Genomic DNA, 23,024 nt, shown 5'->3' with positions numbered 1-23,024 from the left:
ACATAAATCAGACATGTATTAACATTTATGGCCTGTTGAGGACAACCATGACAAAAGAGAAAAATGACAATTACAACATAAAAGAAACCAAGATGATTCTGCCAAATAACAATAAATAAACAAATAAATTAAATATATTTCTGTGAATGTTAATGAACCAAAGTATTTTCTCTGCCAGGTGAGACTCTTCTCTAGCAACTGTGCTAGGTCCTTGTTGTTCACTGCTCTCATTTCCCATTGATTGTGCAAACGTAAGTATGGCTCAGCACCCCTACGATGTAACGTTCACCACAGGACTATCTTTGGGTGTTTCTCCATACTGCCACCCAAAAGCCTGGTGAGCCCATGTAAACAGGCTCTTCTAGGAAAGGGCTAGCATGACGCAGCACATCAGCAAAACAGCGCTGAGGCAGGCCTGCTGCCCCCACAAGAGAGGCACCCCGCAATGTTCAGAAGGGGACAATAATAAGAGGTTAAAGGGCAAGTTGCTAGGCAACCACCCGGACAGAGACAGAAATGGAGACATACAGAGAGACGTAAAAACATTTAAGTTTAACATGTCTTTAGGGAGTCAGCTCAGCAGTTGATGGCTCTATTTTTGACAAGCTGTCCTATTTTACTTTTGGAATCAATTTAAAGCACATTTTCCTCTTTAAAAGGTAATAATTATTTGAGGCATCTTTAAATGTTGAGTCACTCTGCTATCATTCAGGGACAACCTAGACATGACAGTAGGTGGGTAGGCCTCTGCCCCCTCTTCACTGACTCCTGAATAATTAAATGCATAAATGCGCAAATAAAAAGACCAGAAGAAAAACAGGGCCTCAGCCAAAAAGCACAGCCAAAGTCACAGTGAAGCAGACGTATCCAACATAGGTGTTTGGAAACAACATTTGAACAGATGGACTTTACAAGCTGGGGTCACCAGAGATCCCAGCCATTAAAGAAGAGAGAGCTAGGACCACAACACTGCCTCCCACCCCATCACTGATCTGTTCTGTATGTTCTTCATTGGCCAATGAAGACAAGTCCGCTTACCCCTTTAAGAGCAGCCTCAGTTGCCTTGACAATATGTGAAATGAGTGCAGGCACCAGACAATTATGGTGAAAGAAAAAGAGCACCACACTAATCACTGCACTATTAATTTGTTGATCTTTAAAAAACAGGCTGAATGCACATGGGCCTCACAAATCATCCATACAAGAACAAGAAAACACAAATAGTAATGATTTCATAAGACTGACATTCACTGTAATGTAATATTAATGACAAAACCAATTTAAAACATGCCACATATATGTAACGATCTATGTAGCTATATTGTGAGATTTCCTATATTCTCATTTTCAACTTCAAACAAAGCACCTACATGGGCATATGCAATTCACAGTGGCAATATCCAAGAAAAAAAACATAATCCCCTAAGCAATGTGCGAGCAAGCCAGCCTCTTAAGGGAACAGACAGGGCAGAAACTCTGTGCTATAATATGGCTTTCGCTACTTATATATTTGAGGAATCACTAATGGTTAAAAGCCCAACTGAGACTGGCATCTCCCCTACTCCCCATCAAGCCTTTTAACATTTAAACATGAGTGAGTTTAAATCACATGCAACAGAAGCTGCACGACTGCTGCTGCTCACGGGGGTTATGCAAACTGACAACGGCACTGGGGAGTGAGCGCAAAACTGTCACGGCTGAAACTGGTGACCAGTGCTCATGAGCTAACTGCCACCATGCCACTAGTTGTAAAGGCAAAGGTCAGCTGGGCCTCAGGCCCCAACCATCTGCTATCACACAGTAATGTACAGTAGCTTGATGAAACGCAAGCATGACACACTTGCGGACGACAAAGCAGATAATTAAGGAACCGTATACGGCACGGCGTGTCAGCGCGGGGGTTCTGAAGAAAATCAAAGAAATGCCTTTTCAGGCACAAGAGACATAATGAAGAAACTCCAAAATAAACATTAAATTATTTGTATCAAAAAAGGAGGTAAGAGAGGGGAGGGGCTTGGGCTTACAAAACCAGGTCATGCTGGCAGAGAGCTAGAGACTGAGAGAGCACGAGAGATAGAGTCACCGGCGAGCCCCCCCACCCCGCTCTCATTCCCTGATCTATTTTGACTCAATTTCTTACCCACGTCTCTCTCACTCACTCATTCTCTTTGTCCCTTTCACTGTTCCTTCTATCATATTCAAAATAGATAAAGACACTGTTTTTCTTGGACTTAAAATAATGTTTAAACATGAAAAATCATCTTTTGCCTTATTCGTTCCCTTAGACCTATACAGCACAAGCATATAACGAGCACAGTAATATCCGTAGATGAAGTCAATATGTAACGTAGCCACACCAGAACAGCTAAAGCACAAGTGCTGAGAAACACACTGCATCTATTGAGCTTTGCACACTGCTGTGAGATTCACTCAAGTTTAGCATTAACCCCTCACCTCTTCTCTTTCACACTGCCATTGTCTTTGTCTGAGACCAAACCCCATAAAATAGAGTAGCCAGTAAAACTAAAGCCCACCCTAAATGCAATGGGAGGCCAAAAGAAACGACCAGTACAGTTATGCAAATCAATGGCTAATAAAACCACACTTAGGAAAGGTTAATGGCTGTCTCCACACAGACTCATATAAGTGGTATTTTAATGAATGATCACATGGAGCAGTGAACGTCAGCCTGCTGCTGTCTAACATCCTGCTGGGAAGAACGAGAGTCATTCTTAGAAAAAAGTAACCCATGATTCAACCTTGACCTCATAAATATACTAACTAAAGAAAGTTAAGCAGTAGAAACAAAAATGTTCCTGTACATAGGAATGAAAGAAACTTAGAAAATAATTCCTTATTCCTAATGGAATAAGGAATAAAACTGGATTAACCTGATCATTATAAACAAGGATAGTTGCGTCATATACATGTCTTTATAGTCACAGAAAATGGCCCTCTTCACCTGTTTAGCAAGGAGCTAAGCATGTGTTTTCCAGTTATCTATGAGGAAGAGACAGTAGGTTATGTGACAACAACAAAGCCCCTTCTAAAGGCCTGTGGGTTTTGCATAGCTTGTGGCCACTTCCAGTTTAGGGCAGGGCTAGGGCTAAAATCAATAGACAAAGCTACTGTAACTTCAGTCACTGAATTTTCTCTCCCAGATAAATGATATCTGCTTAGTATACTGTGACACAAAGGATCTTAAAAACAGAAGAGCAATCATGTACAGGACATGCAAAATGAACTGGTTTCATATAGAAAATGAACTGCCGAAACAAGCTAAACGAGATCACATTTTGCCAGCTGTTACACCCACAGGCTGCTTACGCCGCCTTCTTGATGTGGTGGAGCCGCTTACACTTGCTCTGCGGTGCTAACAGCATCCTGCTCCCCACTACAGGATCCACAGCACAAGCAGCTATGTTCTCTTCTGAAGCAAAATGTTTGTGGTGTCTACATTAGAGAATGTACAGCTAAACAACTGGCCAGAAGAGGTGGGACAGTAAGACTTCTGAATGATTTTCAATATGACAGCTTGACTTACTTTGCTTCCATAGCAACACTGCTGCAGTTCATTACGATAAGCTAAAAAGCATATATTATTCAGCACAACACTTTTTTAAAGGATGAACTGCCCACCCCCTCTGAAGGACAAAAAAAATTAACCTAAAAAGAAACACTGAGTAACAATTATTTTTATATTTAAGTACATTTTTACAATAACTATGAATTTTGTTCTGACCATTTCTTATTTTTACTTTGCAATTTGTTTTACAATTATTTTAAAAACACGTTGCTTAACAATTTTAAATGTATTGCAATGGTTAAGTGCAGGATTTAAGTTAGGTTGTGTAGAATCCACAGCATCAGCCTTTACAGTCATGGTTGTGAATTTGTGAATGTACATCACTGCTGCTACTACTACTACTCTTCCATCAGATCAGAGTACTTACGCTTGCCAACCAGCCATTTTGGATGCTCTCATATTTACCACTTACAATTTGACCAAAAACTACAGCAGCAAAATCATGCAGAAAGATATCAGCAGAACAAGATTGTTGGTTTCTGAACATCAACACCAACCCTCCTGCCCCTTCACAAATGTCACAAAATTGTGATCGACAGGCAAATAAGCTTTATTAAGCTGTAGAAAAAAAATGTCACCATCTAGTTTTGAGCCCTACATCCAGGCTGAGCTGTAGTGAACATAGTGAGAGGTTTATCGCGTGTGCACAGGACGGGATGGATGAGGGTGAGCTATTTATCAGGGACTGATATGGCCCACATTTCCCCTCTCCCAGTGCCACGCTCAGCACCTGGAGTTAGGAGAGACAAACAGTGACTACTGTCAAAGCAAAAAAACAGCAATGAAGAGTTTCAACACAAAATGGCATCATAGACAAAGATCTAAGCACCTGACCCCAGGCAGGGTCGACAGGGTCTGTCGCTGAAGCCATGGGCTGGCTAAGGAAGTGGGCCACCATGACATCAGTGAAACTTAAATTACACACACTTACATGCCATGATCAGTTTAAAATCAGTTCAGGAGCATTTTAAGCAAAACCTTATATTATATTTTAAATATTAAATCTCAATTATAATAAAATAATGATGTACTGTACTGACAACAGAGCAGAACATGATCTATTGTTTTTATAAAATGTCATTATTTTCAGTTCCCTCAGAGAAAAAGCAGGTGCTTAGTGATATACAAGCCATGTGCCCAACCCTCTACACTTGCTGTGACAATGCTATTAAATACATAGGCCCAAGCTGAACTTCTTTGGATGGTGTGCTGAGCTAGAAACAAGACTAGAACGTGTGTGCTCTTTATGACATTACAGGGGGCTGTGCATACAGTGAGGGTGCAGGAGCAGCAAATGCAGCTTGAAATCTGATTTCAGTGCAGCTCTAATTTAATGAAGACTCACCCACCAGTGTCACCCCCAAACAGCACTATTAGCACAGCACACCATACACACAGCTGTGCACATTCCTATAGAGCAAGCCACACTACTGAGCTCTCATTCGTGGTTTCCTCCTCCATATGCCACATTTTTCTTGATAAAATTCCTCTTACTGCTACAATGAGCCACACATTAAGCCTCTACATTGCAAAAACTGTCTGCCCTTCCCTCTGTCCGTCCTTCCCTGTGCAGATGAATAATAAAGACCCTCTCGCCATGTGCCAGAAGACTGAGAGAGAGGGGCACTGAGTGCACCACCACAAGCCCAGCAAATCTAGGTCAACATGACCTTTCCCTACCACAGAGGGAGACTGAAAGAGTGTCTGAGCGAATGGGAGAGACAGGGAAGTGAACACAGCAAGGGGAAGAAGTGGTTAGAGAGACTGGGGACAAGCTGTCAATACCGCAAATGGAGGCACAAAGGAGGGGACGTGAAGCAGAAGGCTATGGTTGCATATGCTGACTCGCCAGGTGACAGTTTGAGGCAGAGAGGCGGGCTTCAGTTAATCACTGCTCATTACATGCACAAGTGTCAAAAAAAAAAAAAAAAAGACCGGACAATAATACAATAAAGAATATACTGCAAAGACTTTGGCACAGACACAGGCAGAAAAGGCAAAAAATGTTGATTACTAAATTAGGAATTAATATTAGGTATTTTGTAAACATTTCAATACTAAATTTCTTTTTAAAATCAGAATCCTACAAAACAGTTTCTGAAGTATTTGTGTCACAACATACTGACAGCTAACCTTGAGACTCCAAACAACAGACCGGCTCATCATACCTTAATGTATCAAGGTTTAGGATGCTACGATAGAACAATATTTACATAATTTTAGTGCTCATAATATACCCAAGTGCAAATTGTCTATCACAATATATGAATTAGAGATTTCAAAGACCTAACAAAACAATCTTAAACCCACTGAGAACATGGCAAACACCTATATTCAAGTACTTCTCTTTTGTATGCCTTGTGCTCAGGGGAAACCTATGAAATATGCCTAAATTTCATTTACAGGGCAATCAGTACTTTGGTATTTATAAATCCCACTTAAGATTCTAGGTGACTTTCCATGCTAAAAGATGCATTTACTTTTGATTTTTCTTTTTCAAATGAGGCCTAATGACAATGCAGAAAGTAATAAAGGAACATAGCCTTACCTGAGCAAAAATGCTTACAGGAAATGTCATACCAATTTTTATAGAAAAATGTGTGGCTTATGACAATATTATAAGCCCAGTTTAAAACTAGTCTTTATTAATTCAACTCTTAGAAGAATAGAAACAAGCCAGTAGCTACAAAATGGCCAAAAAAGCAAATTGTATTAAAAACAATAAGGCTATAAAGTCAAGTATTAGTCACAGACACGAACACTCTCACTGTGCATATTGTTTGGTCTTCCAGCATTCATCTGAGGTTCAGTTTTGCTGAACTGTAGTCTTGTATTTAGGAAAACTTAGAAATCTTGGAAAGCACATCATCTCATAAAACACAATTAAGCACAATTAAGCTGTACGCAGCTCGGAGACAGCCCTTTTTCATGTAAGCAAGAAATTTATTTCCTTTTTTGGGGGTGGGGTGGTGAAGCAAATGCTTTCAATGAGATAAGAACCTGAGCTAGGGCAATAACTCAACTTCTCAAACAGTCAAAAAAGGCAGCATTTGCTAGTGTCATCAGTGATTTTTAAAAGTGCCTCCACTTAAAAAAACAAAAAACAAAAAAAACACACACTGCTAAGACTTTATACTGTATACAAATATTATAACTTGCACAATAAATAATACCATCTTCCAAGGAAACACATTCCATAGAAGGCATTATCTGACTCGGCAGAAACAGCTGTAAGATAAATCTCACTGAAGAAATTAACACGTGAATCTTACAGTGGTCATAAACCACATCACCCCAAAAACTGCATAATAGTTTACACGTTAGTCTAAAAGGCTATACAGGATCACGTGATGCTATATTCCAGAGAACTGCCTGTTCAGGACTGTAAAATACCCATTTAGCTTATTTCTTCCATCACTGCTAGCTCCCATTATGTGAAAAGAACAAACATTGCAAGTAATATGGTATTTTTGTGACATCAGAAAAAACAGGCTTTTGTATTACAAATAAATCAGGAGATTATTTTTGTATTGTCCCATACTCATTTGGATGCATATATGCTTGTATTCTGACACATAGATCCCCTCAAAATTTACATTTTTGCAGCTCCTATAAGTGCATTTTCATATCCATTTTGCACATGTTAAAAAAAACAAAAAACAATTTCATTTCTGGAGCACTGTGACATTCAATAACTGCATTTAATGTTACAGTTTATCGTGCAATCGCTACTAAAATTGGTTTAGGTACTCAAAAAAAACAATACTGGTGTAAATACCACTACACTATCTTTTAATAACTAGCATAAACTTAAATAAACCTACACATACACAAGCACGTGAACCATAACTAAAGTATCCATATCTATGCCCAATGGTGATAAAACTGGACTCTTAACCCCATTCATCCAGATTTTACTTTCGATGCAAATACAGATCACATACACACACACGCGCAAAAAAAAAAAAAAAAAAAAAAAAAAAATCACAAAAGACTTCCGGTAGGGAAACCGCTTTGGTGCAGCACTTCCTCGTGTGGTTACACTTTGCCACATTGAAAATATTCTATGATTGTGTGTTATTTTTCGTGGTTTACTCAACGGTTCTCTAGTTTCTCTAGTGAATAACTGCACTTCCAAACATAAATCACAAAATTCCTATAGCCCGATCACATGCAGTTTGCGAAACTGTACCACCATAGATTTTAATACATTTCTAATAATTTCATTAATCTACAGTGTGGTGTTTGCTAAACAAGATTACAAAACGCATCAGTAATTACATGTTAGTTTATATAATAACTACAGCAAGAAAGGTTGCAGGAAAGCGGATGACGTCAGGTTCAAGAATACCAACTAATTTAAGTTACCTCGAGCGTGCCACCTTATTCGCTAGCTAGCTAAGTTACATGGCTAGCTAGGTCCCTAGTACTGCAGCTTTCACTAAGTGCCACGTAACTGTCACACGACCAAATAACTAACGTTAGACATTTACTGAAAAGTTGTATTCCTGTAATCTGTCGACGGCAATCTACTAAACTACTTAACCAAGTTAGATAGCTAACTATTAGCAACTGGCTAACAGTTCCTCTCGAGAATGCCACGCCAGGTCATTGTTTACATTGCTAGCTAACGCTAGCAGTCTGGCTCCTTTAGTCCCACAAATGACGCGTTCCATCTTGCTTGCTGACAGTGTTGCATATTCTTAAAGAAAATATTAAGATAACTAGACGAGGATGTTTTTTAATCACACGCAATAAAATAAACAGATACGTTTATATACTGCCAAGCCTAATCCCGTTTTTTTTATTTTATAGATGTTCAACGGCCGTGCTGAAAGAAAATAGTGGATACCTAGCAATCTAGTTTTGGTTAGTCGGACAGTTAAGAGTGTACTAATGGTTAACAGCAACACTGGCGATCGTGAATATTTTATCCAGCTAATGTTACTTGAAATAAAATGTGGAAAGTTGACATCACCTACCAGTACGTTAACTAAGATAACTAAAAGCTAATAGTTAGCTAATAGTGTAAGCGCTAGCTGCTGATCAATAAGTTGCCCTGTTGGTCACAGCTAGAAGAGATGATATAGCTTGAACAGCTAGCTAGCCTAGCTGCCTGTGTATTCGGTGCTGGTTACTTTAAGAAACACCTCATTAATCAACAAACGTATTTGTATTATACAACGGCACAGACGTCAGTATAGTGCAGCCCCTTAAACAAGCTAGTCAGCTAGCTAACAAGCCAAGACGTTAATGAAATAGCTATGCAGCTATGTGACCAGGCTAATTAAATAGCTAGCTATTGCATTAGAACATTGTTGGTCAATGGTTTTACAGTTAACCAAGGTTAGCTATCTAAAATAGCTCGATATCTATGTCTGACTGAAACCACTTTCCAAACTATTACCCCAGCGCTTGTTCAGGGAGAATGTCTCACAGATGCCCTGCTTTGATATTACCACGGCTCTCAGACTAGCAACCTAGCAAGCTGTTTCAATCACAGTCCACCCTCACTAGTTTCAGGTCTTACCAGATTTGAAGAACGCCGCGATATCGGCTGCCTCCTTAGCCGTATCCTCGGCTCCTTCCCCCGAGCTCATGTTTGTGAAAAACACTACGCAAATATCCAAAAGTAAAAGTTTGTTTATTCCAGGTCACGCTGTATAAAATATATCCGCCCCTATGCTTAACGAAGGATATGACTAGGACGGAAAGGACCACTTTTGTGCTAGTCTAGGGACCATGAGCGATCCTCCATCTTGGATAATACAAGTTAATAGCACACCGGCCGGCAGCCCTTCCGACTGTGTGGTAGTCGGAAAGGAAAGTCATCGAAGATAGCAGGGGGCGTGAACAGATTTCAAAAGCTTCATTAACCCTGTCTCGGTTTTTAATGGTAATGTTTTTATAATCCGATATATACATTTAGGCTGTGCTGATGGTAAAGAATATACATATATATACATATACATATATATATATGTATATACATATATATATGGTAAAGAATATATATATATATATATATATATATATATATATATATATATATATATATATATAGTAAAGAATATACATATATATACATATACATATATATATGTATATACAGAATATACATATATATATATATATGTATGTATATACATATATATATATATATATATATATACATTATATATTTATATATATGTATATATATATATATATATATACATATATATATATATATATATACATATATATATGTATACATATATATATATATATACATATATATATATATATATATATATATATATATATACATATATATATATATACATATATATATATATACATATATATATATATACATATATATATATATATATATATATATATACACATATATATATATATACACATATACATACATACACACATACATGCATCTATAATACACAATCTAAACTGCATACTAGATAGTGTATCCTAGCTAACATCTGGATTTCTTGCATTTAATATTTATATATATATATAAATAAACAGTACACTACTGACATTTCTGACATGGTCATTAAATGCAAGAAATCCAGATGTTAGCTAGGATACACTATCTAGTATGCAGTTTAGATTGTGTATTATAGATGCATGTATGTGTGCCGTATATACGTAATTTGTAAATGTTTGTATAATGTTATATTAATACATTTACACATCTTGAAAAGTTGGCCTAGAAAGTTAAGCCTGTAGCTGTCATTTAATTGTAGTTATTCACAAAGTTTTTGCTCAGTTCACAAATTCTGTAAAGATGACCAGAAATGTTGATTGCTTACAGTCAAATAAAAGAAAATCTATGCGCTTTAGATAAATCAATTTTAACAATTTTAAGTTTTTATTATTTTAAGTTTTTATTGTTCTATTCTTTCTAAATGCCATGAGTTCTCCACTTTCCCTACTCTTTTGTATAGATTAATGAATCCAACTTGTCATACTATTGTGGACAACACAAAATATTATTTTCAAAACTCTGAGTAGTGATAACCTGTAGTTGTGATGGAGGATAGTGAATCAAAATACTTTTGTACAGTTGTGGAACTAGAACTAACAGTAAAAATACAGCTGCAAAATGGTTTTCTGAATTGTGGCTGTAGTCTACATGATTTGTCAGGATTATACTGACTCCTGGTGGATAACTATGTAAACTACATGTTTTCCTATTACAGATTACACATTAATTTTAGGGGCATACCTTGGGATAATGGAACATTTCGCTGAAATATACAAAGTATACATAATGGCTATTTAATATCCTATAGTCACCCAGTTATATCTTGATTTGTAAATCTTTTACTGTGGAAATGAAGCTAGTCTAATTGGACACATCATGCAATAATTAAAAAACCAAGAGTTTTCACACCAGGAACATGCATTTATATGCCCTGATATTGCCTTTCTGCAAAGAGAAACTCTTCTGTTATTGCCTAGGACAAGTTGACTGGAAGTTCACATGCAATAATCCGAGTCCTACAGGGCTCTCAGGTGGAGTCCAGAAGCACCCAGAGACCCAGACAATATTCTCTTCTGAGGATCACTCGCTGATTTTCAAGCAATAAATACTTGTACCTTAAAAAAAAGAATATTTCGGGTGGAGGACTCAAATAAATAGCCTCTACATTAGACAATGTATCACATACACTTGGTGGCGATATAGCTACTCTTGCTGTTTTCAGTCCTCCGCAGAATCCACAGGAGAAGAAACAAATCGAAGAGGTGGAATAAAGACGGTAAGTGCATTATCCAGGTAGCGCGTTAGCTAACGCTAGCTATATGAGAAGACCTCTGATTTTGTTTCAGGTATCTGAAAGCCCGTATGCAAATTCCAATTAATTTATAGGCTGCTTAGCACACAGCGATGGTTTAGGTAGAACTGCAATTTCTCCCGGAAGTTAGCCCAACAGCTAGCTTACACTGGCGAATTTGCCTGATGAAAATTGTTAGCTAGGGTTAGCGAACTAGTTGTTATCTTTTAGCTAGCTAACGTATTTACCTAATAGCAGCTAACTGTTATCTGGCTAGCTAGCTGAGATTTATCAGTGGGTTAATAAATAGACGAATCAGAATGCCCAATCTCGAGTCGCGATGAAAGCATAACCTTACAAACCCTTTCTAATCATAAGGTAAGGATGTCTACTTCGCTAGCTTGCTTGCTAATTGTTGTAATGTATCAGTAGGGAGCTATCCTAGCTGTTAGGCGATGGCTGATCTTCTAACTGTTTACGACGACGACGAGGCAAACACGTTCATCGACTGCACGGTAAATTTCAGTTTCTAGTTTATCCGACGTCTTTATTCACCTGAACGCTCAACAATTACAATATGTGTCTAGTGATGTATCGTTACATACAATATATATGCTAAGCTAACGTGTGTGATTTACAGAGATTGGTGTATTCAAAACTGACATAAATCGATCCGAGACGTTTTATATTTCTTTCTCATATTATTCATCTTTTTAGATTTGTGAAAAAAGACTAAGAGGTGATACTCAATATAAGGTCCATCTGACGACTTTAAAGCATTTCAAGGTATGTATATTTTTGTTACATCTATTTAGCTATCTTAGATACCTGGGCTGGCTGGCTAAGATAGCTAGCTAACCTAGTTTATTTAGCTAGCTAGCTACATAAACTAGATAGATTATCGGTTATTTTATCATTAAATGCCACATTTAGCTAACTTTATAACTATATTAGCTCAATACTATAATTAGTCAATTGTTTCTGGGGTTAAGCAAATACTAAAATTGCATTAATGCTGTTAGCCTGTTTGACTTAAATTATTTTGGAATAATTTCAGTTTGGAATGTGTGATGTTTAATGTTACTTAAAGGAGCAATCAGTCATTTTTGCAAACAAAGTAGCATACAATATTTATGAAACTGACTTTAAAAAAAACAAACAAACATTTTTCCTCCTAAAGTGCAGCTCACATGAGATGAATAAGATTCCTTTATAGTCCCCAAATGAACCACTTTATGCTCCGTAGAGCAGCTCCCCCACACGTTTAAAATAGATTTAGTACAGAATCTCTGATTCATCCAGGACACTAGATGTCAGCATAACGGCTATTTCATAATGTGAAGAATTATCACTATAAATAATAACTGACTTATTGCTCCTTTAAATGAGCTCTTAGAGGATGTGATTATACCATAGACTGTATATAAAATTGATGGAAAGTCACCATTGTCTACCATTGTGAATTTTTTAAGACACCAAGATTGCTGGTATGTGAGCTGCCATCTTGGATGCGCTTGCGCACTAAATGAAAATTGGAGACGGAGCATGCGCTTTACATTTACATTTATGGCATTTAGCTGACGCTTTTATCCAAAGCAACTTACAATTATGGCTGAATACAACTTGAGTAATTGAGGGTTAAGGGCCTTGATCAGGGGCCCAACAGTGGCAACTTGGAAGTGGTGGGGCTAGAACCTACTGATTACTAATCAACTATCTTAACCACTGAGCTACCACTTCTTCAAACACTGTAAGCGGGTCAGTATCTCCACACAAATCTCAGCCACATTTGTTAGTGCTCGCCCCTCTCTTAATGCTGGGAGCAATCCAACATAACAACATAATGCATTCTTATTCATTAGCTAGTGATCCATGATCAGCAAACATGTCTTCATTTCCATCAACCACATTCTGGAATGAAGCTCTTTATTTCTTCATCACAAAATATCTTGGCAACTTGGCTAGTAAAATATCTCACATTTAATGTTGGCAAGCTAGCTAAATGACCTTACATGAAGCATCTTAATCATGGCTTCCAAATTTACTCCTTCAAGATGAGGTATTTAATAATCATGTATTATTTTTCTGTTAGCTAATTACAGGATGTTGTTCACATTGTTTAATGTAATGTGACATGATAAGCAATGTTTATATTCAACCAGAATTAAAGTTTGGTACCAAGTGCTTCAGTGAAATTGACAGACTAGCTATCTAACAAGGTAGCTAGCTTGCAAGCAAGCAAACTAGCTAAAAAAAAAATCAAGTGAAGCTTATTATAGCTGACGTCAAGTCAACTGCCTCTGTTCACATTTGATCATCAGTATTAGTTGTCAATCAACACAACCAATGTCTGTCAATAACCTAATCGACACACCCCTTTAAGTATAATTAAATAACTTGTATAAAACCCATTCTTCATAAAGAAAATATTGGGGCATATATTAACAAGAGGGGACCTAACGGAATTAACACATCACCATTGCCAAAAAATATTAGGTATATAATTTGAAGTATGTCATTCACTTACATGGGAATGGGCATGGATAAAAGTTGTACTACAGCCAGCCACTAAAGGGCATCAGACACATGGTGGCTTCACTTTTCACCTGCTGTTGTGCAGTCCACTTGTATATACAGTCTATGGTTTATAGTTGTGGATAGGTTCCCTTGATCTGGAGTAAACAAGAAAATTATACATTGTTACATATTAGTCCTGGTTTGTTTAGCTTTCACTCTCCCAAATTTACAACCACCCAAAATAAGTTTTCTTTTTTTTTTCTTTTTTTCTTTTTTTTAAGTATATTTTTCAAGCCAGTCATTAGCACAATGTACCACGTCGGTCTTAATGCACTTATTGGAGTTGTATATACTTGGTTGTATTTTTACCAACTGGAAACACAGCAAGAGGTGGTAAAATTGATGAGTCAAAATGCCACCAGACATTCCTCCTCTGCACATACCAAAGAAGGTACACTGCAAAGAAGACAGCGATTCCGATGCCTGTACCGAATCTTAACTGAAAACATGACTCCGTTCTCTTGCAGCATATTCAATGTTGCATCTTGTGACATCACCTCCTGTTTGTTTCTTTTAGATGCTTTTGGTTCATATTATGTTCATACTTCAACGCACCAGAGTTAGTTTAGAAACGGACCAAGACCTGCCTGCTCAGGCAGTCTCTGCCCATTTATTTGGTGCACACCAGAGTTCTAAAGGAAGCATTCACACTTGCGTTCATTTTAATTGAACCAAAGCTGACAAATATATACTGTCTTGTTTGGATTTAATGCATCATGTCCAGCTTCTTGTTACCCAGTTTGAGTTCATGAATCTTGTCCACCTGCTTGTAATGTTTCCCATTCTCTGGGAAAACTCTTCTACTTGACAAGAATACAACATTTCTCTTTTGCATCCAGTGTTTTTGACTGTTAGTCTGTTTGACTTAAATTAGTGTGTAACACCATTGTGTATAATGCCATAATTTAGTGTTATTGCATTTTAGAACTAGATGCATCTTCTCCAGCTCCTTGTAATCTGCCCAGTTGGATTTCATGTTTCTTGTTCATCTTATTGTAATATTTCAGTTTATTAGTGTCTGGATCCTTAAATAGTACTTCTCTACAAAGTGTCTCCTTGGCAGCATAGTTTATGAATGTCCCTGAAGGCTTATATTATACTTATTGTATGAATGTGAGTATTGGGATCGTCCTCTCTGCAAAACCATAACTGAAGCCTGAAGTATAATCAAATGTATACAGTTTAATACAAACGCTTTACAACATGGTACCATCTGTTGTATATTTGTAGTCTGAGACTTTCCTTGCACTACAATAAATGTTACACTGGAGAAATCACTGCATAGTTGCAGTGTTTGCAAGTTACCTGGCCCTTTGTCTCATGGAGCAATGCCCTTTTTATGGGGCCTGGGGACACTCCATTGAAGAAAAAAAAGGTCTTGGATAAACCTAGAAGATGACAAGTATTTGGATTTTGAACCAAAATAAACAGGCATCCTTGAAAGAAACTGCAGCTTGCCTCCCTACTACATTAAACAATGGACTGTAGTTTTGCAAGGATTGAACATGTCAGTATGTGCTTTATACAAAATGGATCCCTTGGACATTTGTGTACATTATTGGAAAGCTTTTTTTTGTAATGAACATGGCTGAATGATATAATGTGACGTATCCAAGGAAAATTCAGATGCTTTCTGCATTGAAGATGTTGTCACTGTATGTGATAAACATATGGCTCACTGCTAATATGACACATTTAACACTTTCAACATTTTAAACTTTTTTTCTTTTGACACTTCGGATGCCTTTAAAGCTTGATTCACGCAAACTGTGTGCCTTTTGGTTATGATTAAAATTAAATCTCTAGGTTTACTGAAGGCAGGAGGTGAGCATAGAATTAAGGCTCCCTACCTTGCATTATGCCTTCAGTGGTCTTTGGTACTGTTGTCATTCTCCATGACCTCATTCGTTCTATTTCTGAAACTTTAAAATTGTTACAACTTGTGGATTTGCTGAAATGCATGGGTCCAGTCTCACTTCCCAGAGTGCACTGTACCAGTCTTACCCTTCAGTTTTTGGAAATGGAGATACAAGCATATGTCAACATGTCCAACAAAACACAAACTGACCACTAATACTATCATAGTGTAATCTTTGCTCAGACACTTGAGCAAAAGTGAAACCTACTCACTTTTCCACTTGTCTGTATATCTTTGCAAGTACCTAGAACAAGGAAGCATGGATCTGGCTTTATGATTGGACTTGTTTGCAATGTTATCTTAAATGATTTGTCACCAGCATCATTCCTTTCACTTCTTCACTGTGCCCTCAAGATTAGGGACAGAAGTTCATTTGTAATTCCAGCTTCAAAAATGAAATAAGTCGAGGCTCATTATGCCTCACACATTGACACTCCCCAAATCCCTTTTACATAAAGGACAATGTAAGTGTTGCTTTTAACCTCTGTTTTTCTATTTGAGGGAAACTTTTTAAGGTCTGATGGATTGTTACCTGCTTAATCACCTGTACCTGTTTTTCCTTCATGCTTTGGTTTAAACCCTGTAAAGAGGGAAGAAGGCCTAGCTTCTAATGGTAAGTTGTTTTCTTTGTGTTAAGATATCTTTGATCAATTATACCATTAATTAATATTCTCATGATCATAATTGTGTTCTATTTGAAACTGCACAGAAATCAACTTATTTTGAATTTTGATGTCAGTATAAATAAACAAATAAATAAATAATACATTTTTGTATTTAGCGATTTACAAAGCAATTTATATATTGATTTCCAGCTTCTCTTAAAATTTCTGATGCACAAAGTCTTTTAAAGCAGGACAGATTTGGGCAAAGTACTCCAAGTACTCTAATTTATTCTTATACTTCATCAACATTTAATTTAAAACTTTAATATTTTACTAAATAAGAATTCTAAATGGTTTAGCAATTCATTTTAACCTGGCAAAAAAAGACTATGTTGAATGAATGCAAAACCTGTTGATTTAATTTTCTATGTTATTTGCAAACAATGTGTTTCACACTATCGTGATTAATATTTGTCTTAATTACCTTCAAAATATTTGAAAAATATTTTTTTAAAAATTAAAAATAATTACTTGGAGAAGAATACATTACTTTGGAAACAATAACTAGACATTTTCTACCTTCATAAAAATCTTGTTGGTGGTCTACTTTACATTAATTCACTGTACTGTTTTTATTTACTGCATATATCTGTGTTCTTTAATAGCACAGTAGCAGATTAAAGATTTGAATAATTAGGGATTCTTTTTTAACATTTCTGGTCACGCAAATAGAATAGTTCAGTGTCGCAGGTATGGCTGTTTTTGTTTTCAAACCTACATTTTTCCCAGTGTTGATCATAATCATCCCATGCCCGCTGTTTGATAACCACAAGCTCGGTAGGGTGAGTGCTAATATGTTGTACTTCCTTTTTCTGTGTGGATCCTTTCTGCTCACAGCATCAGAGAACAGCTGAAAGCACTTGGTGGAGAGGGCTAAGTGCTTACTTCAGTTTAAGTTAACTGAAAGTTGTCTTTGATAGACTGGTGTCATCAAGAAAAGGGGAACAAAAGCCATCTTTCCCATCCAATAAGAGTAAGGCATGTTGCACTCTCATAGACTACTGGCTTTATGAGACTGTGACATCACTGGGATTCAAACCCCTGTAACAGTTTGAGCTGCTTGTAAACTTACATTCCAGGAGTATAATCTACATATTGAACAAGGCAGTTCTGAATCAAACCACTTGTGTTGGTTCTAATCATGCTGCTTTTGAAGCTGATCTTGGAAAACATCAGTGGCTTGAACTATGCTTAGAAATTTGTCTTTCAGTATGTTTTTGGCCGATGTGGCCATCTGATTTCTGTGAGTTTCATGGAGATAAATGTTTCCAGCAGTGCAAGCCAGTCAGCTAATATGCCATCAACAATTTCAGACAATCTTGCCATGCTAACACTCTGTGCCATGTTATCAAGACAAAGCTGACCTTCCTCAGATGGAACAAAAGGCCAACTACATTTCTGGAGGCTACTAGCATGGTCTTACGTCAAGTTCTACTTGACAGATTCCTGTGTTTGGGTTTGCTTCTACACAAGACCTTCAGCGTGGTTAAAGACATTGGTTAGATAAATATTGGTTAAATAATTCTCGCTCAGTTAGTATATCCTATCAAAATTAGGACCTAGGAGTTTTTGTGAGAAGCATAGTCTCTCGTCCAAAGTGGCTGAGCAAAAATACCCTGACAGGTAGTGCCAAGGTGCTGAGATTCATTTGTAATGCACAGGACCCCTGTTTTCCCATGTGGCATGTCGCCATACTCACAATGTTGACAGCCCTGTTGTTTTGCTGCCATTATACCCAGCATAGTAAACTTCTGGAAACTGTTCGTTAACTTTTACTCTTGGTCAAATGGAATAGCTTTTTTTTGTTTCATGACATGGAACGATGACATTTCAAAATGGAGTGTTTTATTTAATTTTTTTTTTGTATTTTTTTGTCTGTCAGAAAATCAAGGATACTTTCTTTTCTTTTTTCTTTTTTTTACATTTCTTGGCCAAGGTTTTCCATGCAAAATTGTCAAGAACCAGTCATTTTCTGCAATTAAAACCAAAGCTTTGGACTGTATTGCTTGAAGACCATTATTGATTACTTTGCTGGAGACTGAAGACGCTGACACAACAAAGAACTAATCATATTTTAGTTTGTAAGGATTGTTAACGTGTGATATTCTCTGAAAACCGAGATCTTTAGGTTGTTTATTCAGTGATGTATATCTAGACCTTTTTGTAAACATGTCACTTGATGTGAGATTTACATCAAGTAAACATAAAGGCAGAGAATATCCACTAGAATGCCTCTCTGATGTATAGTTTTGCTTAACTGATTTGTTATGATTTTGATAGGCCTCATCCCTAAGCCACCACCACTGCCAGAATGGACTGATATCAAACAGTACTTGAAATATCTGGACCTTGATGAGCCCATTATTGGTAAGGAAGCACCGAAGCCTATGCTAATGCTATCTGTTTTTGTGATTTAAAAAAAGGAACAAAAAGTACTAAATACAGCTCATTTTGTGAATTCAATTGTACCCAATGTCTATAATATAATAAAACCCATCATCTCAAGTTCAGTGCTTCAGTAACTATACTGTGCAAATGCTGTGTCCACATAGGACTTAGTGCCTTAGTACAAGAGGAAGATTCTGTCTCAGATGATGGGAAAGTCCTACTGAGGTACAGATGTAGAATGTGTGCAGTAGAGATGGACCTCTATAGCATGGCCACTCATGTGGTAGGCCTTAAACATCGTCAGAAGTACCTGGTGAGATTGGGCTACTTTCTCTCTTCACTTTATTGTGGCTGAGGATGAAAAGATTTAAATTATGTTATAAACCTCTTTATTTTGCATTTTGAGCCCCAGGATATAATCAAGCATCGACAATCAGTCTTACTTTTGTTCAAACAAAGAAGCAGTAATGGGTCTCATGACGCACATCTTTTTTTCAGGAACTGAAGAGACCTGACTTGGTGACATGGCAGAACAATTCACAGAAACAGCCGGGTCTTGTTGCAAGGGCTAAGGCCGCAGTGGTAGAGAAGCAAGAGGGATGGGGAACTCCAGTTGTACGTCCTACACGTCGCCTAATTACTGTTTTCCAGCTGTGATGACCTTAATATTTTTATATATATATATATATATATATATATATATGTATGTATATGTATGTGTGTGTGTGTGTGTGTGTATATAAAAATTTGTATGTTCAAAAGTTGCCATAGTTGGTCAGAGAGACAAAACGTGTCTCAGTAACGGTGTTGGTGTTCCTTTCTTTACTTCAGCCACTTAGCCGACCAAAAGAAGTCAGAAGCCTCAGGAAGGACAATCAAGGTATTTTAAACCATCCTATACTGTCCTGCTTGTTACTTTTTCACTCTAATTTTCTTTATTTGTTCATTTACTTGTTTCTTTTTATGCCTGAATTATAAGGACATTATTATTATGCATGATGTTAATACTACAGGCTATAGAACAACTGAAATCTGTTGGTCTGATACCCATGAAATGCCCTATCCTGGGCAAGATAGGAGGGAAAAACCTCCACCAGCTGAAGTTGCTTGTAGATCGTACTTGGAGGATGACACTCTTGGAAGGCACTCTCGTTATCGTGAGGATAACACATATGATGGGTCCTACAGAGCCAACATCACTCATCTGCGATTCCATCCAGAGGATGACAGGTGTGAAATACCATACTCTAAAAATGGCAGACAAAGATCTTACCGAGATGACTCGCACACTGAAAGTATTTACCTGAAAGAGGACAATAATTTAAGGTCTTACACAGAGGACAGTGGTCGAAGTTATGTTGACAAGCCTGCTACAAGCTCTAATTATGAGTGCTGGGATGAATGCTACCGAGAAGTTAGTCCCAACAGACGGCAGTTCACAAGCAGAGACGCGCAAGAAGATTTCTATCATGGCAATGTTCCAAAAAAACAATCAACTGACATTGATCTACGTGTGAGCGGGGCAGCTCGGCACCCAGTGGAAATGGACCTGGATCAGGAGAACGAACAGATGTACACATCACATGAGGGAAGAGGATCTGGCATGGATGAAATGGAAAGGCCGGACAGAAACCTCCAGTATGCAGGGAAGGAGTGGGAAAATTTCCAAACTGTGGAAAGAACAAGGGTGGGATATTTTGAGGTACAAACCCATCCTCAAAGAGCCAGAGACGCTGTGGCAAACTACCCTCAGGAATCAGTGCCTGCAAAAAGGAAAAGAAAGAGCAGGTTCTCAGATGCCACGCCTTTAGAAATGGCACTTGCACAAAAGGGGTGAGGACACATTTACTATCATTCCTCAAGAAGTGTTTCAGTAGGCAGCAAGAATATATGCATTATTTTAAGGCATTTCACTTATTTTTACTCCAGAATTGCTGTAATGTTTTTATTAGACATCTCAAGTAATTAATGTATTTTTCAGGCAAATTGAAGACCTGCTTCGGAAAACAAAAAAGAGAGGCGTAATAATTCCCACAAACCTCGAGGTAGTCCTGTGGGACACTGTGTCAACAGTAATGAAACACACATGCACAGAAACTGAGCAGTTTATGGTTGGCGGGGGGGAGGGGGTAGTATTAAAATTGATGCTTTTTCTCTTAATTTTCATTTAATTGTAGGACATCCAAATTGAAAATGATGAAGAGGCTAACTTCTTAAAGGAAAAGTTATGTACTCTTCTGAAAGAGTTCCAAGCAAATAAAGCCCAACGCACTGAGGTAGGAACTGAATCAATTTAATTTAAGAACTTAAATCTTATTTTAATCTTGTGCATTCTAAATGCCTCCTGTGACCCCCATCAGCAAAAGAACCAGGCCTCTCACAGCACCAGAGACTATAATTACATGAGTGACGCTCGAGTGGAGCAACGCAGAGAAAGGCCAGAAGCAAGACATTTCGAGGCCCGAGGTCATCTGGAGCCTGCTAGATATCATGAGTCTGCTAGAGATTATCAAGACTCAAGAAGTTGCAAGGATAATGCCACTAATATGCGGGAGACATGGCAGTTTGAAGAACACCCCAGAGCTTTTCAAGACCGCAGACACGTTCAGGATATCAGGAGATATGGAAAAGACACTCTTCCAGAGTTTACAAGACATGAACGTGATCCTAGAGAGCAGGACTCAAGACATTTTGAAGATGGGGTTTCCAGGCAAGGTTTTGAACACAGTCCCAGAGATTTTCAACTTGCAGGACATGTTAAAGAGTCCAGAAGCATTAAAAACGCAAGGCACACCAGAGGTACTGAAGAAGCTATAAGTTATGCAAAATATGAAAGAGTTACACTAGAACCAAGACATCATATCACAGAGGGAGTGAGAAGAGCAGCTGAGGAAAGATATTGTGGAGGTGAATTCAGACCATCTCAGCACAGCTTTGAATGGGATCCCAATAGGGGGGGTTCTGCTGAGCGATCTGAAGATGTCAAGTCTTATCTTCCAGATAATGAACGGAGAGGTTACCGAAGAGGTAAACTGATAAATAATTCTACATCTTTTAGGTGTCTATTTAAAGTCAGCTTTATTGTTAATATTTTATATAAATAGTAGAAACTAAAGCAAATCTGCTCAGGAGATGACACAAAACAAGAAATTAAACAGTTGCCCACATCTTTCTCTTTCTTTCCTTTTTAAAGTGAGTCTTTGGGATTCCAAGTCACTGATGGAGGAAGAGAAGGTGCGTGCTGACAGCCAAACAACAAGAGCACGTTATCAGCGTGGTGGGGACCTCTATGACCCCTTTCATCCGTCATCTTCTCCACCCAAGGAAGTAGCAAACTCCTCCAGTCTCGAGAAGCTTGCCTCCACTCTTCTGGAACTTATGGCACGCAATTCAAATTAAACGGACTCTTGGTGTGTTCAGAAATAGTGCATTGCATAATTATACTGCTTTAATAATTCCATATTTGCATTTGTTGTGTTTGTTAGCTTAGCAGAGGTTCTCAGTGGAGATGACAGCTTTGTGTATTTTTGTTTTATGCTAATGCTAGGTGTAATGAAATAGTGGTAATAAACCATTTTCTTCTGCTGGGTTCTGTACTGAGTTTGGATTGGCAACTTTTAGGACAATATTAGTGTTTAAATACATTACTAAATACATTGTCCAAATTCAGAATACTACATTTTATGATATTAAGTATCCTTAATTTCAGATAACTGATCAAAGCATAATTGCTACTTACACTTGGGGAAAAGGCAGAATTACTGACCCCTAGCGGTAAATATATGTAAATATTCTCACCATAACACGTATTTTGAGCAACGGTTTGTTTGGGGGGGGGGGGGTTTTTGTTTGTTTTGTTTTTTGATATTATTACTATTTTTTTACTTCAGCATGTTTAGTATGTGCAGCATATTCTCTAGGTACTAAAATGAAGAGGTAAAATAATCCAAACCTGTCTCCTGTTGTGCTTTACACTTGCATACAAGGCAGCTAGTTATGGTTATGAAGTAAGACAATTTGTGTAAATATATCATGCATATATCTTACACCTTTTAAGATGTTACCCTGGCATGCTACTTCTGGAAGTTTGTTTGGTAAACAGAATA

The 23,024-nt window shown here is 37.6% G+C and overlaps 2 protein-coding genes across 10 annotated transcripts in view; one reads left to right on the top strand and one right to left on the bottom strand.

The window, feature by feature from the left end:
• The window catches only part of trioa (trio Rho guanine nucleotide exchange factor a), a 71,992-nt gene extending 62,607 nt beyond the window's left edge, over positions 1-9,385 (bottom strand). For all 3 annotated transcript variants that reach the window (XM_027012064.2, XM_027012065.2, XM_027012066.2), the window contains exon 1: positions 9,117-9,385. In XM_027012064.2, coding sequence (XP_026867865.2) covers positions 9,117-9,186 — 70 coding nt within the window. In that variant the 5' untranslated portion in view covers positions 9,187-9,385. The remainder of the gene's footprint in view (positions 1-9,116) is intronic.
• Positions 9,386-11,206: 1,821 nt separating this feature from the next.
• si:ch211-13c6.2 (uncharacterized protein LOC100000125 homolog) lies at positions 11,207-22,869 on the top strand. Of its 7 annotated transcripts, none has more exons than XM_035529218.1 (13): positions 11,207-11,355; positions 11,800-11,885; positions 12,088-12,156; positions 16,454-16,478; positions 18,811-18,897; positions 19,083-19,231; positions 19,417-19,533; positions 19,750-19,798; positions 19,932-20,751; positions 20,900-20,990; positions 21,096-21,194; positions 21,279-21,945; positions 22,112-22,869. In XM_035529218.1, the coding sequence occupies exons 2-13, from the start codon at positions 11,826-11,828 to the stop codon at positions 22,315-22,317; spliced, it is 2,439 nt and encodes an 812-aa protein (XP_035385111.1). In that variant the 5' UTR covers positions 11,207-11,355; positions 11,800-11,825; the 3' UTR covers positions 22,318-22,869. The 7 variants fall into 7 exon arrangements, with proteins under 7 accessions (XP_035385111.1, XP_035385114.1, XP_035385113.1 ...); XM_035529221.1 differs by having other exon boundaries at positions 11,308-11,355; positions 11,803-11,885; positions 19,992-20,751; XM_035529220.1 differs by having other exon boundaries at positions 11,308-11,355; positions 11,803-11,885; positions 20,900-20,963.
• The last annotated feature ends 155 nt before the right edge of the window (positions 22,870-23,024 follow it).

Source organism: Electrophorus electricus, chromosome 8 (genome assembly GCF_013358815.1).
Source record: "Electrophorus electricus isolate fEleEle1 chromosome 8, fEleEle1.pri, whole genome shotgun sequence".
In the NCBI taxonomy this organism is placed as follows: Eukaryota; Metazoa; Chordata; class Actinopteri; order Gymnotiformes; family Gymnotidae; genus Electrophorus; species Electrophorus electricus.
The sequence above is the reverse complement of the archived record's forward strand: the minus strand, read 5'-3'. Positions and strand labels throughout refer to the sequence as shown.

Bases quoted from the DNA above. Each gene is read 5' to 3' on its own strand.
- si:ch211-13c6.2 (XM_035529218.1), top strand. From the start codon at position 11,826: ATGGCTGATCTTCTAACTGTTTACGACGACGACGAGGCAAACACGTTC. The intron at 19,534-19,749 runs GTACGTCCTACA...TCTTTACTTCAG, and splicing joins AGGGATGGGGAACTCCAGTT to CCACTTAGCCGACCAAAAGA. The intron at 20,991-21,095 runs GTAATGAAACAC...ATTTAATTGTAG, and splicing joins TGTGGGACACTGTGTCAACA to GACATCCAAATTGAAAATGA.